Source organism: Lissotriton vulgaris, chromosome 9 (assembly GCF_964263255.1).
Source record: "Lissotriton vulgaris chromosome 9, aLisVul1.2, whole genome shotgun sequence".
Lineage (NCBI taxonomy): Eukaryota > Metazoa > Chordata > Amphibia > Caudata > Salamandridae > Lissotriton > Lissotriton vulgaris.
Genome location: NC_141697.1, coordinates 975,986,985 through 976,003,809, shown reverse-complemented (window position 1 = coordinate 976,003,809; position 16,825 = coordinate 975,986,985). Strand labels below are relative to the sequence as shown.

Below are 16,825 nucleotides of genomic sequence, written 5' to 3'. Positions count from 1 at the left end.
AGCTGAAACTCTAGTAAATGTAAGACCTATTTCATTTCAAAGAAGCGTCCGCCATTGACCCGGGCTGCTTGGAAAGTAAAATCGTGCAGAGCCCGCTGTATGTTGCAGGAAAGCATGTCATACCTGCAGTAGGAGAAACTCATTGAAGAAAAGAGTGCTTACAGACTAAATAAGACTTACCTCTGTTGTTACATGGTATAAGGGCCAGTCCTCAAGGGAGGTTACAAATTAAGACAAGGCGGTACTAAAGAGGAACTAAAAAGCCTATTAACGAACCAGCAGCCAGCATTTACAAAGAACAATGACACAAGCCAATGAAAAATATGGGAGAAGAGTAGGCCGAGGTTCAATTCCATACTCTAATACAGCATGCCTCGCAGAGTAGCTCTGCTCAGGCTCGACCTAAAACAATCCTGGAATGGATGCAAAGGCCCTTTTGATTAAGAGTTATTTTTAACAGTTTTCAACAAACTCTCTGGCGAAGACTTGATTAGGATTGTTCATTATTGAAATAATGCTCAACAAACTCTGGCTACGTTTTTTTTCTTGTTCATTTTAACAATGTTGAACAAGCTCCCAAGCTAAACCGTTTAGCATAACAATGTTCACCAAGATCTCTGTACAAGCATTACATTTTTTATTTTTTCATTTATCTTGTCCCATTTGCTGTGCTTTAGAGACAGATGTCAAATATCAGGCAAAGTCTTCTGACAAATTGTATAAAAATTCAAGAATCAGGCTATGAGTAAGAGAGGAGCTTTACACCAAGACTATTGGAAAAGAGAGACACTACTTCAGCACTGATGGCAATCAGAGGTTGCTGTGTGGGGTGGGTGGCCTTCACAGGCGACTCGCAGGCTATGCTCTCTCTCACTGCCTGTGACCGAGATAGCAGGCTTGATACCCAGACAGAACAATAAGGACCTTTTGTTCTGAAAGCAGGTGTGCAAAGGCGAACCACCTTTGAAACACACAAGCCGGCAGTTCATTTAACAGGGGGGTTTGGGTGTCCACTAACTGATCCGACAGGAACAAGTTAGATCAGACATTTATATAAAGAGCTAATATTGACCATTCACCTTGAATGTCATGAGGGACGATTAGGAACATCTTAAGGCAAAGTGCACATCACATGTTTATCACATCGGTGTAATAACCCCTCAGGTATGCATAGGGCAACATGCAAAACATTAGGGAGGGACAACTGACCTTGCCTTTTATCTATATAATGGTTCATAAATGTATGTGTCTAATGACACAAAACAATCATAACAAAGAAGGAATGATTGTTTTCAACATGTCTGAATTGCATATAAGCATTTAATGTTTGCTTCCTTCTGCAGACAAAAATACTTCCTCCAGTACACAGGGGTACTTACAATATCCAGGAAACATGGTCATATTTTCAAATGCTTAATTATAGCAATCAAGTATTGAAGGTGTCTGAAAAATATATTTGGCTCAGAATCTAGGGTTAACAAACATAATACAAGGCTAGTTAACTATTACAAAACCTTGTGAGGATGTATATGCCCTTCCATTTGATGGATACATTTGGAACTATTGGTTGCATAGTCTGAAATCACTTCCCCTTTCTTCTGTCCATTTTGCCACTTATATAAATCTTGTTGTACACTGCTATTTTGTTTAATCCAGATTGTAAATCAGCTTGTGCCTACATATGAAGGCATCGAATCCGCATTACAGGCAACACAACACAGTTGAACTTACGAGGTAAATCAACACCCAGGACCACAGTCCGCACAGCGCCAACGATCTTCTACATATATCGGTCACTTTCAATCACCCTCACACCACAAATAATACCGTGACAATTCTTCTCAGATTTAGTACCTGAAGAGATAACTAAACATCAACTGTAGGCGTTTTTCAAGGACTATTTCTTCTGACCTTCCACCACATTCGGCGCACTCTTATTCATACTGGACACCCTATCCAGCTACACTCGGGTTACATTGTGCCCACTACCAGAACCAATCGCCCCACACAGAGCTACGACTCGCCATGTACAATACTAGCAGCCAGATTTAGCCAGGTAGTCAGTCAAGCTTGTCTGGCCTTTTGAGCTAGAGAGGAGAGACCGGGAAGCGATCATGTCTGAACATAGAGGGGGTAGTGGAAGCCTGTGGAAGGAAGGAAACTGGGCAATAACTAAGGCCTTGGAGAGCATTAGAGCCATGCAAGAGGAGAGAAGAATCCTGAGAGAGTAAACTACTCACATGTGCATGCACAAACACAATCAAGCAAGCACAGCAAAAATGAGTGAACAGCACAAAGTCAGCAAGGACAGAAGTCATGCATAGCAGTGCCTTAAACTCTAATCCACAGGAACACACAGGATGGAAAATATAAAGACGAGGCTAATCTACCAGCAGAAACAGAGCAGGGATCACATGTAATGCAGCAATATTTCAAATTCAAATTTTAGTGAGGTTGCCTGATAACCATCATCATTCAAAAAGATTTATTCCGCATGCAGTTTATCGGTTAAATAATCACTGTTAATGCTTTATAAAGTGAATGTAACTTATCTCTTATACGAACTACCATAATAAGGCTTTATATTGCTATACCCCCGGCTAGGAATGTCAATTACTGTGCACTGACTGCAGATGGGCCTTGGACTACAAGCTATATTATTTCCTAGTATGGTAAGGGGAAGTAGGCTTTGACATGAATGGGTTCAGCAGTACATCCTCCGAGTGCACTAGCTGCATCATTTGTCTACATAATCAGGCTGATGATAAAAATCCTAAACGGATATTGGTTTGAAGAAAGTCTCCTCATTGAAGTGGCCCCAAACACTGCTATTTTTTATGGTGGTACCACACTGTTTTAACATTATGCCCAATTTATTTAATAGTAGCATTATTGACTACATTTCTGATAATCATATTTACGATAAAGTGCAATTCTTTATGGACTAAGTTCTTTCAAATAAATACCTACATTGGGATAAGAAGGGTGTTTTCTCAAAGCTTGGTAGATTTTCTTCTGGAAAACCGCTTGATCGAGTCCTACATGTAGGAGAAGATATATTAGAAGGAAAGAAAAGAACAATTCATTTCTATTGTCAAAACGGAAATTATAACTCTAACAAAGTAAAGCAAATCTGCACTAAACAAGTAAGTCAAAGCTCAAACACCAGCAAATTACTCTTCATGCAGAGTCCAGGAGCAGCTGAACCCTGTAAAGATTCTGCATTGTAAACCATCAGCTATGAGCAAATACTAGGTTAAGATTATAGCACTAGAAATTACAGGCAATAACTTGCACAAAACCTTCACAAACTGGATATTCACACTTATGCAATTCACCATATTTAAACTTTGGCTGCACCACCAATCAGGCAAGATAATCCACTTCGTTTTTTTGGCAGAATAAATAGATTTAGATGACACAATATAGTATATAGTTAATTTTATTACAAGACTGGAGGCTCATATTTTACTATGTTAACTTGCTGCTTTTAATTAAGCAACCACAAATCACACAAAAACTACACTTCCCAGCAAATACTGGGTCACAAACTGCAGGCTGAGGTGAACTGCAACCATCGATTGGACATGAGCTTTGTGTACATATAGCAGTCACCAGAAAGTAACAGCCTCTTTTCTGGGTGTGAAGATAAGTCAAACTCAGCTATTAGTTAAGTACTCCATGTCATCCCATTCTGGTCTTCGAATATTAGAAATCCTTTGAAATGTGTATTTATGCATATTTGCTAGTGTGTTGGGATTAATAGGGCTGGGTTTCCCATAGTTGTGCCTTTTATTTGCGTAGTTTCTATGTATTTGACTATATGTTTTAGGCATATTCTTTCCTTCCCTGCCACTGGGGATCCGATCACTGGCACACTTGAGAAAACAGGCTTTTTGCAGGCCCCCCCCAGACACTTTTTGCCCCCATGTGGACTTCTAGTTGTTTCACTCAGTGTGCACTGAGGCCTGCTAATCAGACCTCAGTGCCAGTGTTCTAACTCATTACAAAAGATGTGTTTTCTTGGCTAGCCCCAATTCGCATAAGCTGACTTACCTATAAGGCCCTAGTATACGGTACCCAGGGCATGTAAATCAGAGTATCCACCCAAGGCTGCAGCACTGATTGAGTCTGGAACAGCAGTTTTAAAACTGTTAGTGTGATTTTACCATTTAAACCATTTGCAAAGCTCCCACTTCCCTTAACAATATAGTCAAGTCTCCCCTATGAAACACCTATCGAGCCCTTAGGCAGGGAGCTGTATGTTATTAAGCGGGATATATTATTTATTATGTCCTAACAATAATATTTTCAAATCATTGTTTTTACTATGGAAAGTTTAGTAGCTCCATTGTCTATTGCAGAGTTGCAAGCTTACTCCTCCATCCTGCCAACTTCTGAATGGGACTACTAAAATGGGTACTTCAAGGAACCAAATGAATCATGGCATTAAACCCGAAATGATGGCCAAGTCAAATGTAATGTCCCTTCTAAAGAAAGGTAACTTTTTAGAAAGTTGCCACTCTGTTGTCAAATTGATGTTGTTTTTCGCAATTGCAGGCTGCCAGATAGCCTTCTGCCTTCTTGGGGAGTAGTGTGAACGACTCACAGGTTCAGGAACAATGGAGGCCACCACATAGGAGTGTTACCTCCCCTTGCAGAAAGTCAAACAGGGTGTTAGAACCAAAACACAACCTTCAAAAGGAAAGCTGCCTTTTGTAGGCAAATGGCGATCACACTCATGCAGGGCTGTCCCTTTGTTAAGGTAGAAGGGCTAGCGGTGGAAACAGAGAAAGGAAACCAGCTGCCAAACAGTTTTTTTCTGTTGGTGTGTAGTCCACAGGTAGCCATGCCTTTAGGGTGGGCTACCAAGCTCCTAACATACGAGAAAGGGTTCTGACATCTTGAGAGGATACAGAATAGTGCATTCTGGGATTGTTAGATGCCACACATAGCTGTAAGTCTTCATAGGGCGGAAGGGCTCCTGGTAGCTCATTGGCTAGTGACCTCATCATTCACCAAGGGCACCCCTGGTACCTTTAACCTCAGATCACACGTTGACTGGAGAAAGGACGGAAGAAGATCAGCTGACCCCTGGACATGGCAGGAGAGGCTGCACCAACCACTGGACTGCACCTGCTGCTCTTTGGGCTTGCAGAGAGAGGACTGTGCAAGTGGTGCTTGGCTCAAGGAAAAGTTGCTCCTGAGCACCAGACCGAAGTTGTTATTCCAAAGGTCAGTCAGCTGACACCCCCCCCCCCCCTTTCCCGGTTCCAGCACTAGGACCATAAAAGCTGAAGTCACCTGTTTTGGCCGGTCAGCAAACACTCGCAAGGAATTGCCGCTGACTGCTGATGTGCAGCCAAGAAGACCTCCACCACAGACTCAATCATTGCACCCATGTCTGCCGGACTTGGGAGAGTCACCAGAGTGCCGATTGGTCACCAAAGATGGCACCAGTCCTTACCAAAGGGCAGAGCTGGACGCACTGTGACTGATGACCGGTAGCAGCAGCTGGACTTCTACTGGCCCAAAGAGAGCTTTGAGGGATTCCGACCCCTGTGGACAAAGTCAACCCACCTTACTCGTGCACGAGGAATAACCCCAGGAAGGCCCCTGTCGAACGTACATTACCAAAACTATCTTTCAGAATCCTGAGCCCCCATGTATCAGGGCCACTCTATTGAAATCTATGGCGGTCTTGATGTAAAGTGTGGAATTGGACTTGAGACTGCTTTTGGTGACCAGGCATAGGAAGCTGGCTCTTTATATGATGTATCAAAATGAGATATATCGCCTAAAGAGTCCAGGGGTTCTCTTATAAGTGGAAAGGGACTTGCTCAAGTAATCCTAGGGTCTCCTCTAGGGGGTAGTGTGGTCGAGCAGCTTTAGGCTTATATTAGAGTAGTGGAAGACATCTGAAAATACACACACTTGTCAATAAATGGGTCACATGACTCGTAAAGGAGATGCACACTCATTTATAAAAAAATAACGTATCTTTACACATGTTTAGGCACCATAAGCAATTCGTTCAGGTAAGTACGTTTTTGAACAGAAATTCTTTTCAGTTCTAAAAGTCGACAGTGCAATTTTGAGAAGCTGCAATTTTATCCTATCGGAGGAAAAGTCAATAAAGCAATCAAGTACTGTACAGCGACTTATGGGACCAATCTTCAGGATTTAAGGTGAGTAGTGGGTAAGTTTCAAGATAGCACCAGAAGAACACCAACAGCTGCACTGGGGCAGCCAGGGGAAGGGGTGCAAAACAGTGTTGGGTTCCCAATGTTACTCTATGGGGATCGGTCTTCGCATAAAGAGACTGCAGGCTCCAACTGGGAGGTCAGTCGGGTTGAACCAACAGGGGCTCTCAGGCCTCACGATGCTCGAGGATGTAGCAACACCTTTGGTCCTCTTCTCCACAGCCCAGGACAGACAGGTGCAGAGGTGTCTTTAGCATCAGGTTTGCCTTACCGGGAGCAGTCACAGTAGAGGGGGCCTGCTGCAGAGGCTGCAGGTGACGTCGGAGAGTTCACTGGGGGCAAAACCACAGAGGCCTTGGTCTCTGGAGGGCTGGGAGACCACAATGACACAGTTGGATAACTTCAACTCGAGATAGGAGTGAAGGATGCAGTGGTGTCTTCAGGTGTCAGGTTTCAGCGGTCACAAAGTCCTCTTTGTGACTTAAATTTGGATGCCTCCAGGTTGCAGGGAAGCAGGTCTACTACTTCCCAGGCAGGTCTGCTACTTTCTTGGAGGTCTTGGTTCCTGACAGAAGTGTTGGCAGGTCTCACCGGCTTTGGGGACTCAGCAGCTGCAGGACAAGTCATCTTTTGGCGCAACTGTTGAAGTCAGCAGGCAAGCCAGCAGGGTTGGTGTTGAGTCAATTGCTGGGCCTTCAGTTCTTGCTGGATGGGACTCTACACGTCCTTCTTTGTCTTTTAGATGGGAAGGATCTGATTTCCTGGTGCCAAGTGCTTCCCTAAATACTGAATGTAGGGGCCTTAGGGGAATGTAGGGTGGTAGCTGTAATGGCTAGCTTTGCTTGTTCTCTATGTCTGTGCTTCTATTTAGAACACAGATTTATGGGATGCTGGCCCTTGGGGTCACTACATCCCGTATATGCCCACTGTTGGAAGTGGCCATAACCCTCCCAGAGTTCCCAAGTGTGCCAACACAAAGATAGCCACATCTGAAACGTTGTACCCATATCAAGTTAGGCCACCTTAGGAGTGGTACTAGCCTGGGGGTTGGGCTTGCCTGACTAGCAAATTTCTGACCTGTCCAGGTGCCAAAGGGCTCTGGACAAGGGGGGGGGGTGACCTCCTCTCCTGTATGGGGAGCCAGACTCGCATTTCAAAGGCGGGAGCTGCTTTGTTACTCGCCAGTCCAGTAGTGCTAATCAGTAGTTCAACCTGCAGGCTTTGTTTCTGACCAGCAGAGAGCAAAGGCCCTCACCATGGACGGTCAGAAATCTGTCTTGGATGGCAGGCTGGCAGAGACCAGTCAGCCAACACACCAGAGGCTGGTAAGTATTCTGGGGCACCTATGTGTGCATGTAATTATCAATCCACCACTGAAAACAAAGGCGGATTGTGAATGCAAGATTTTTGGTACCAAACATCCCTATTTTCAGGGACGCCATCATGCAGCTTGTAAACTCATTTTCACCAGTGTCCAGTTTGTGTACTAAAATGGTTTCCCTATACACTCGTACTGGCAGTAATGGACTGACCAGCACAGGGCATATCTGCTCATGCAGGTATGCTGTCAAATGTAACATAAGGTATCCTGCCTTAGGGCTGTATGGCCTGCTGTAGGGGTGACTTACAAATATTACACACAGTGTTAGGGGACATGGCACACAGGGATGTGTGACATATCGTTTATTATTATTATATTAGAGGCCTGAAACGACCAGAGTTGGCACTACTGGGGGATTTGCTAAAATATTATATTAGAGTACTGAAATCGCCCGAAAACACCTTAAAGCACTTCCTAAAAACCATCTTCGGCGATGCAGGCTCCCCATGGCACTCCAAGGTGGAACTTGCCATTGATGTTCTGAAAATCGAGGGAAGGAGCCTGTACCTTCATGAAATTTCATATTCTGCCTGGGCCCAAGCCGTTAAGCGCCAAGTCCAGTCCATCTCTTTTGAGCTTGAACTTTCTTCGCTCCGGCACAACCCACTAACTCTGGCCCTGAAGAAATCCTATATTCCAGGCAAACCCCAACTATACCTGCAAGATTCATTAACAACCCATGCAAGACAGAAAATTCAGTTTCTGCACCTTTTGGCCCTCAGAATCGCGGACTTCAACCCAAAATGGGCACGAACGGGCGGAGCCATTGCTTGCCGACTTTGCAACTATCACAGAGAATCCTGGCTACACCTGCTATGTTGCTGCACAAAGTTGGCCAGCGATAAACAGAGATTGCTGTGTCTGGCATTTCGGGACCTAGGCCATAGAACATGCAGAGAGGCCTCGGACTGGTGTTTCTCAGAAACTACGACCTGCTTGTTAGCTAGGGTCGGCAAGTTCATCCACCAAGTTAAAAGGGCACTCGATTCCCAATTAAAGGCTACTGATCCGAAGGGTTTCGACAGTGGGCCTAGCGCTTTCCCTGCCGCCCCAAAATTGTCAGCTTACAGTTAATTCAGGGAGACGTTACAAAGTATTTGGAACCATCGGACTGAGGTATTTAACCTGGGTCGGCTAAGTGTCTGATGCAGAACCTACACACTGTCAACAGGCTCCGCAGCGTGATTGATGATGCCGAACTTCTACACGTCTCTCAGACTCTAGTAGGTGTGGTCTCATGGAGAAATCAAAACTCTTATTCTTTTAATGGAACTCTGATTGGACAAAAGTAGTTAACACAGTTAGTTTTGTAACTAAATAGTTGCACTCTCGGTTTTACTTGGAGTAGGGCGTGACGGGGGGGGGATTTCATTGTATTTTATTGTAGCTCATTGTATCTTATACTGTAAAGATTTTAAGTAATCGCAGTTTATTAATAAAACTAAACATATCGTGTTTTCACTTTGTCTGCACCAAAACCCGCAGCCTGCGGTAGCAGTCCTGCATGAGTTTGGTGAGGTGTCCAATTCGTGCTGCAGCCCTTGAGGAGGGGGGGCGCTCTTTAGAATCTCAGACCCTAGGTACCAGGGATACCACTTTACTAGGAACTTATAACGGTATTGCCAATTGGGGGAATTATTGTGTATGGGAAAGAGCTAGCCACGAAGACCTGGTTAGCAGGAACCCAGTGCACTTCCAGTCAAAATCACATCATGTACCAGGCAAAAAGTGGGGGTGACCATATCAAAAAGGGGTACTTTTCTAGGCCAGGTAACTATCCAAATAGTCGTTATTGGCCCCCGACCTTCTCTCTATCAGAATTGTTCACCCAGTCCAAGCCAGAGTAGCCGAACACAACTCTTGCAAGCTTTTCAAAAGTTTACTAACTTTACAATTACCATTGCTTGTTTGAACTTTGGACTAAAAGGCTGAGATTTACATTATGCTTTAAAAAAATCTATATCACCGAAACCCTATGGTGGATTTTGCTCATCTTGATGTCTAAAAATTAATTAAAATATAATCTATTTTTTCAATTTGGTGTTGATTTCTTTTATGTTCTGTGGCTTTCTTATTTCGTTGATTGGTACCTTACACTAGTTCCTTTGTTTAAGCCTTGCTGCTCGAAGTCACAGTTACCCAAGATTGGAGACTGGACTCAAGATGGTTTTGTAAGTGTATTACATGTTAAGGTCGCACAACCATACTATATAATACACCACAATCCTGACACAAACTGTATTTCATGCACTGACATTTCCTTTAAAGACATGACAGACACTACAATGACGAGCATGAATTTCTATCCTAGAATAGATTCAGCTGGAGCCAATTTACTGATTTAGGTGCCATGACTGCCCGCATTCTTTTGATTCAACTTAGAGCACCCCATCATGTCTTTCTAAAGATGCTTTGGCAATACCATTTGAAGGGGGTGTGGTTGATGTTACTGTGCATATATAAGTCAGATTGTTATGTGCATGGCTTAACAGTAAAGGTGAACATTCTAGCTTACACAAGTGCAGCCCTTCTGATGAGAGAGAGAGAGACAGGGGGAGGGAGAGGCAGAGGGACAGATAGAGACAGATAGAGAGATAGAGATAGCTAGGGCTAGAGCTAGATAGATTGATAGAGAGAGAGATAGAGCTAGATAGAGAGATAGATAGAGACAGATCGATCGATCGATAGAGAGATCAATCGATATAGAGAGATCGATCGATAGACCGACTGAACAACAGACAGACAGACAGATTTATATTACTGCTCCTGGGTCCCACTTACGGATTCCGAAGTCCTAGGACGGGTGCTTGAACGTAAGGGTAGGACTCGCGTAAATTATATTGACCTCCAACACATTAGTAGCACTCACAGTGTTTGTAGAAATCATACATTTATTAGATGCAAACGCGTTTCAGCAGTGTGCTTTCCTCAGTGCTTTAAAAATGTATCTGCATAGCACACAATATTGCACTCATTACAATTGTGAAGACTTCCTTCTCATTGGTGAATTCAAAATAATGACCGGCAACAAAGGACTGCCTTAATGTTCTTTCATCGAAACATGCTGTGTAAATAAAACAGTAAGTATCTTGGTACTTGTAGTTCATGCCGACTTGAACGTGCAGCAAGTACTGATGTTTTCTGATTTTCTAGCATACACAGCTTATTCCAATATTTTACATTCACCTGCTTTCCTCTATAGCGCTGTGCACAGCAACCCCTCGTCAAGCCGCTGGATTCTAACAAGATATATCCGCAGGCTGCATTCAGATGACCACATGCCTTAAATCAGTATAATTCACAACATTTCCAGTTCCACTGGATAGCACACTGCTGAAACGCGTTTGCATCTAATAATGTATGACTTCTACAAACCCTGTGAGTGCTACGTAATGCGTTGGAGCTTAATATAATTTACGTGAGTCCTATCCTCGCGTTCACGGAAACACCCGTCCCAGGGGTTCGACACCCATAGGTGGGACCCAGAAGCAGTAGTTTACAAAGAGGCTAGTAGAACCGTCTCTGTTAAGATTCCCCCATCAACTGGAAAGTGTGTGAATTATACAAATTTAAGGCATATTGTAATCTGGTAAAAACCTGGACACGTCTTTTTCAGAATCTAGACACCAAGCAAATTGGTGCCTTATTTAGGAAAGTCCGGCAACAGTATTGGGGTCCAGAAAGTCTAACGACTCTAGAAACTGATGTGTTCCTGTCTGATTCTTCAAACTAGTTCTGAACGTAATAGGTACTTCTCCTCACCAAGCTCTGACCTTTCTGAAATTAACTGACATTCTTTTTCATCTATGTTGATGCTACAGGTGTAAGAATACATAACTCATGTTCCACAGCAAGGGAAAAACAGAGTGAAACAAGGGGTGCTTGAAATAATTTCAGCCAGTGGCAACTGGCTTCTCCAGTCTATTGTTTTTTAATCACTCTACCACTTAAGACCGAGACCAGCCATTTGCAAATCTGTCTTGGCCGGTCCTGAAGCTACCGGTGGCAGAATGAGCTAGACTACTCCTTTTGGACTGGGCCCAAAGCTGATTTGCAGGTGGCTGGTCTCTGCATTGAATAGCGCTGTGAGTGGGGAAACTATAGACTAGAATATGTATGATTGACTGGAAGAGGTTGCGATTCATTTTGTTGTTGGTTACATGGGAAATTTAAGTCTATTCTAACTGACAAAAGTCCTAAAACAATATTAAAATTACAACAGACCCTGTTTTAAAAAATACATTTGACGCGATAATTCATTTGGGCTAATTCTAGGTCATGGGAAACCTGCAACAAAAGGCAAGCTGGTTATTTAATCTAGTGAGCGGAAGTGGGAAGGCCCTTTTATTGGATACAAAGAACATTTTTTAAATGGTTTATTTGACGTTTCTTTAAAGGTTTGTTTTTCTGTTTGAATGCATCACACGAGTTCAAACCAAATATTCAGTGTCCACAGGAAGTACATTTTGTCAGGCTGAATTTTCTGTTTTCCTCCAGTTTTGAGGAAGCTGAATTGCTTCAACAAGAAATGAGTGACATGATGTGGCCAGGAATCAACCACCTATATCGACAAACCCAAAGAATTTCAGCCAATAGACATCAACCAGAAAAGCGAAAAACGAAACAGAGGAGGGGACCTTAAGTGGAAGTTCCACAGCAATAAATGAAAAACATTGGCAATCTGCTGCTCATCTACAAGAACAAGCCCAAAGGCACATTTAGAGTTTACTCAACTGCTATGTTGACAAGAGGAACCAGGGCAGCAGTGAAAAGCATTTAGAAGTACGCAGATTTCGCTGGAGACGAGGAACAAACAATGACTTTGAGAGATAAGTTTACAACAGTGAAGCCCAAGCCTGCCGCAAGTTAATCCACAGGACAATTATCAAGTAATATCGCCTTTTATGTACCAGCTCCTATCCCTTGTTACAAACAAAACGCTCATCAATGAGACGAATGAAAGGGACTTCCCTTAGAAAATACACAGGGATCAGTAACAGCTAGAAGTAAAATGGAATCTTTTAATTACTAAAAAAACGACCAACCTATCTATACAATCCATTAATGGACATCTAGCTGGGGAGAAACCAAACAAAAACCAGTCAGGTGTGGAATTATATGTGAAATAATATCTACTTGTCCAAGGAACAAGGTTCTTTAGAAATCTACTCCTCCAATAAAACAAACCCACTTTTCTCCTTTGGTTCCAAGCAGTGAGGTGCAACCTACAGCAGCATTATCATTATATTAGTATTCTATAGCAGTTTCTCTGATTATGCCAGAACTCCTATGATTTGAGAATTTGGTTTCTAGCCAGGCTGGGCTTATGCGGCAATTCTTATTATTCTGGTCTCTGAACAAATTAGGGACCTGTGTATGTCAATCTCTGAGTATTAATAGGCTCCACATATACAGTGGATCGTTTATGTATGGGCACTGTAGATGCAAGCTTATTGAGCATTATAGGAATATTAATATGCTCGTAATTTCATTGTGCTGGGCGTCTGATTGCAGTCCCCCCCCCCCCCCCCAATTGAGTCAGTCATATTGGGGTGGAGCAGAAAAACATTCAATGAAACATTGGCCTCTTAGCAATTTTCAAATGCAATGTATTCTTCACATATCATAATGCAATAAAGGATACAGTCGAGTGCAGACGGCGGAAGTGGCATTAAGGGCTCAGTTCATGATAAATGTGCACAATTTTACATATATACAGAACCAACTCAGGGTGTCATGATAATAGACACCATTCTTATTCAAAGTCCACTATTCAAGTCGTAGTTTGACACAAGTGGCAACACCAAGAATGTGTTGACATTTCTACCCGAGGTGAATGAAGTTTCAACTCTTTGCAGGACAACGCCGCCCATCTCATCACCGGTAGTGAGAAAACTGGGTCTTAGCCTCTAATCACCTCGAAGTGCACTAAATGATAGAGTCATATTCTACCACGTACCTCGGTTGGAGCTTGATACTTCTAAACGAAGTCTGTCCCATCACCATTTACTCTTTTTTGGGCAGATCTGTAAATATTCCAGAAAGTCTCCCTTAGAGAGAGATATCAAATCTTACCTATTCACAACTTGTGGCCCATGACCACAGGACCCAGTTTCTGGTCTGGTATAAGACTCCATCAATCTTGTTATATTGGACAACTCATTACAGAGGAATTTTGGATTTTCATTACTCTAACCCAACCATTTCTCTCAACTTACTCTAGTTCTCAGGAAGGGTCTTATGAATTGCTCCGGCAAATTTACTTTTAAGCATTCAATCGTTGTCAGAAAATGTTACTTCAAGTAAACCCAGTTTATACTTGCTGACCAGTGTCTTGGTTGCCAACCGAGGATTAGAGTGACCGCTCCTGTCCGGCCTTTTACACTTGGACACATTGTGTAAATCTGGGCATATCATGTCCACTGTAACTGTGCCTCCGCTCCCTTGTTTGCCGTAACTGTACACATATACCAAGCAGTATAACAATGAAGGAACAGTTCCATTTGATGAGTTGGTTAAATCTGCAAGGTCTGGCCAGAGCCAAGATGTTATGGGCCTGATTCTGAAAGCTACTGGCAACATGCATGTTGGACTTGCATGTACAAAAGCTGGTGTTGCACTCAAAAACATTTTAACTGCATGAACACTTGTATGAGTTAATAGTTATGGCTTGTGGGCGCAAGGAGGTAAATCTAGGGCTGGAATGCGCCGTGAGCTTAAACACTACTAGAAACTCACATATTTAAGCATATTAATCAGTTCCTCTCCAATCCTTTCGTACCATGAAAAAGGTGAGAAATACAAGAGAAAGTGCAATATATTTTACCACCCAATAAAATACGAGGGTGTAGGGAAAGGACTTTCGCATGGTGGGTGTGGAATATTTTCCATCTGAAGGAGAGAAAAAAAAGTGTTAACAATTATCTAGCACTTGCTCAGCAGATCTTAAAATGTGCAAATGGATTTCACAAACTTTCCCTAGAAGAACACCTGGAAGCATGAAAGTGTTACAGGTTTCCAGGCCTACTTTTGCAAACTTTTGTGAATTCCTGATATGTGCAACTATACAAGGGAAACGGCGCAAGGGGAAATGTAGTGCCTTTCTTTATGAATGGGACCCATAATTTAATTTTTACCTGTTGTTCATAATGATTTTACATTGAGTTCCATCAAACAAATTTTATTTAGTTATGCCTTACAAAATATGTTAACGCTGTTCTTAATCAGTTTTTTCAGCCTACAAATATGTTTTTCCTCTTCGAGTCCTGTCCTTCCTGGAATCCAGTGGTTTTGATTACCCCATCTAAACTGGTCACGCCCTGCTGCTGGCCTCATCCACCTAACCCAATTTGAGCGTGTGACATGTCCTATGCAGTTCTAAGGCTATTTCTAAGTCAAATCTAACAAACAGATGTATACCAGACATTGCTAGTTGTGAGTGTTAACATTCAGTTACAGACCCCTTGCTGTCTCCTCAGAGATACGAGGGTTGCAGAAGACTGTTCCTCTGTTCTTTATTTCTCTCAAGCTGACATGGACTTGCCCAGTCTTCTTACACACCTCTGTGCAAAATAGGGAACAACCATTAACACAGACTTGCGCATGCAACGAAACGAAATAATAGGCTTATGTCTAGAAAGTGTTTGCACCCAACCATCTGCATTTTCCAGGCCCCTTTCTTCCTCTGTTCGGCTGAGACCCACTCATTCGAGGTGCCACGCTAAGGCATTTCCCTCACTATGCCCATTCATGGTGTACTTGAGGTTTATTATTTACCTCTGCAAAAGGTATAATTTCATCTTGTGTGAACCTGTGATGTAGAGTGCCCAGTCAAATGTATGTAATGTCATCTCCCTGCAAAGAACCACTGGTGATATGAACAAACAAAAAAAAACGAGCACTTGCCTAATGAAGCAATATTAGCTCAGTGAGCTTCAGGGTCATGTCCCTTTGGGATGATATACCCACTGAATGTAGTGTGTGTGTGGGGGGAGGGGGGGGTATCCTGCTTCTTAAGTATTGCATCCAAGAACAGTTTTTAATTCTTTCCAGAACTCACAGTTTACAGTTTACCTGCTTGTCGGTCAGGTAATTCTACATGGTCAGGCCAGGCGCTCTGAAGGTCTATCCTGTCTTTCTTTACCCTCTGCACCTCATTTGGCACATAGGAATCAAGTGTGTCATCACTAGTACCAGGTCCGGATGCAGGGGTAGAAACTTTTGGAGATAAAGCCCACTTGCTCAAAAGATGATTCCAACAACTTACACCCAGTTTCTGCTGCCCTACCTGTACACCATTGTAAAAAACTAGCTTTTATAAAGCTGCAAACATTTGTTGAACCTAATAACTTATACAATTGATTTCAAGCTGGCTTTAGATCTTGCCGCAGTAGAGGTAGTTGTGACCTCAGTATTGGACTATCTGCACAGATTTGTCAACAGCTGAGGACAGAAGGCTTTGGTCCACCTGGACTTTTCAGTAGTCTTTGACACAGTTGATGAGGGTCAGCTTTTAGTCAGAGTTAAAGAGGTGGGCCTAGAAGCTGCAGGTTTTATTATTTTGTGATCAACTGCAGTATAGTAAAAGGGGTGAAGTGATTCCCCACAGTCTGTCAATAATCTTTTCAGACAAAAGCTGTTCATTCAGTATTGGAAATCCTCCTAGTACCCTTCATGCTTGCTAGAAATCAAAAAAAGAACTCTTAGCCATCACCAAGGTGCCAGTATGCTAGCCCAATTAATCAATTTTGGCTCAATATCAGCTAAAAAACAAACAGCATATTAAGATGGATCAGACAAGCCAATTATATATGATTAGTAATTCAGGTTCTGAGACCACATTTCTCAGCGTAAGACCTGATTAGTTGAGATTTAACCCCTTGAGTGCGTCGGACGGCCGGTGGCCGTCCGACGTCACGGTGGGCGTGTGCGGAGGACGGCTGGGGTCCGTCCGAACCACGACCATGCCCATGCCATAAGTCACCCGCACCGCGGCAAAATTTACGCTGCGGTCAAGGGGTTAACGTCATTCCCTTTATTAAACACAGCTGTTAATTTACCCGAACAAGCATTCTGGTAATTGTAGTATTCATTGCTTTCCGATAAATAATATTAAAAACAAAAAAATGTGTGGGGTGTGCCACAATCTTTTAATAATCTTTGTTACTAATGAATCAGTGGTGGAAATTGTTTGCACATTTCATGATTCTTGGAAGTCGTCAGTGAAGAGTGTTCCCATTTT

At 42.8% G+C, this 16,825-nt stretch overlaps 1 protein-coding gene across 1 annotated transcript in view; it reads right to left on the bottom strand.

The window, feature by feature from the left end:
• The window catches only part of FANCD2 (FA complementation group D2), a 1,101,131-nt gene that overhangs the window by 1,029,594 nt on the left and 54,712 nt on the right, over window positions 1–16,825 (bottom strand). Inside the window, exon 4 of the mRNA XM_086938826.1 lies at window positions 2,971–3,038. Coding sequence (XP_086794952.1) covers window positions 2,971–3,038 — 68 coding nt within the window. The remainder of the gene's footprint in view (window positions 1–2,970; window positions 3,039–16,825) is intronic.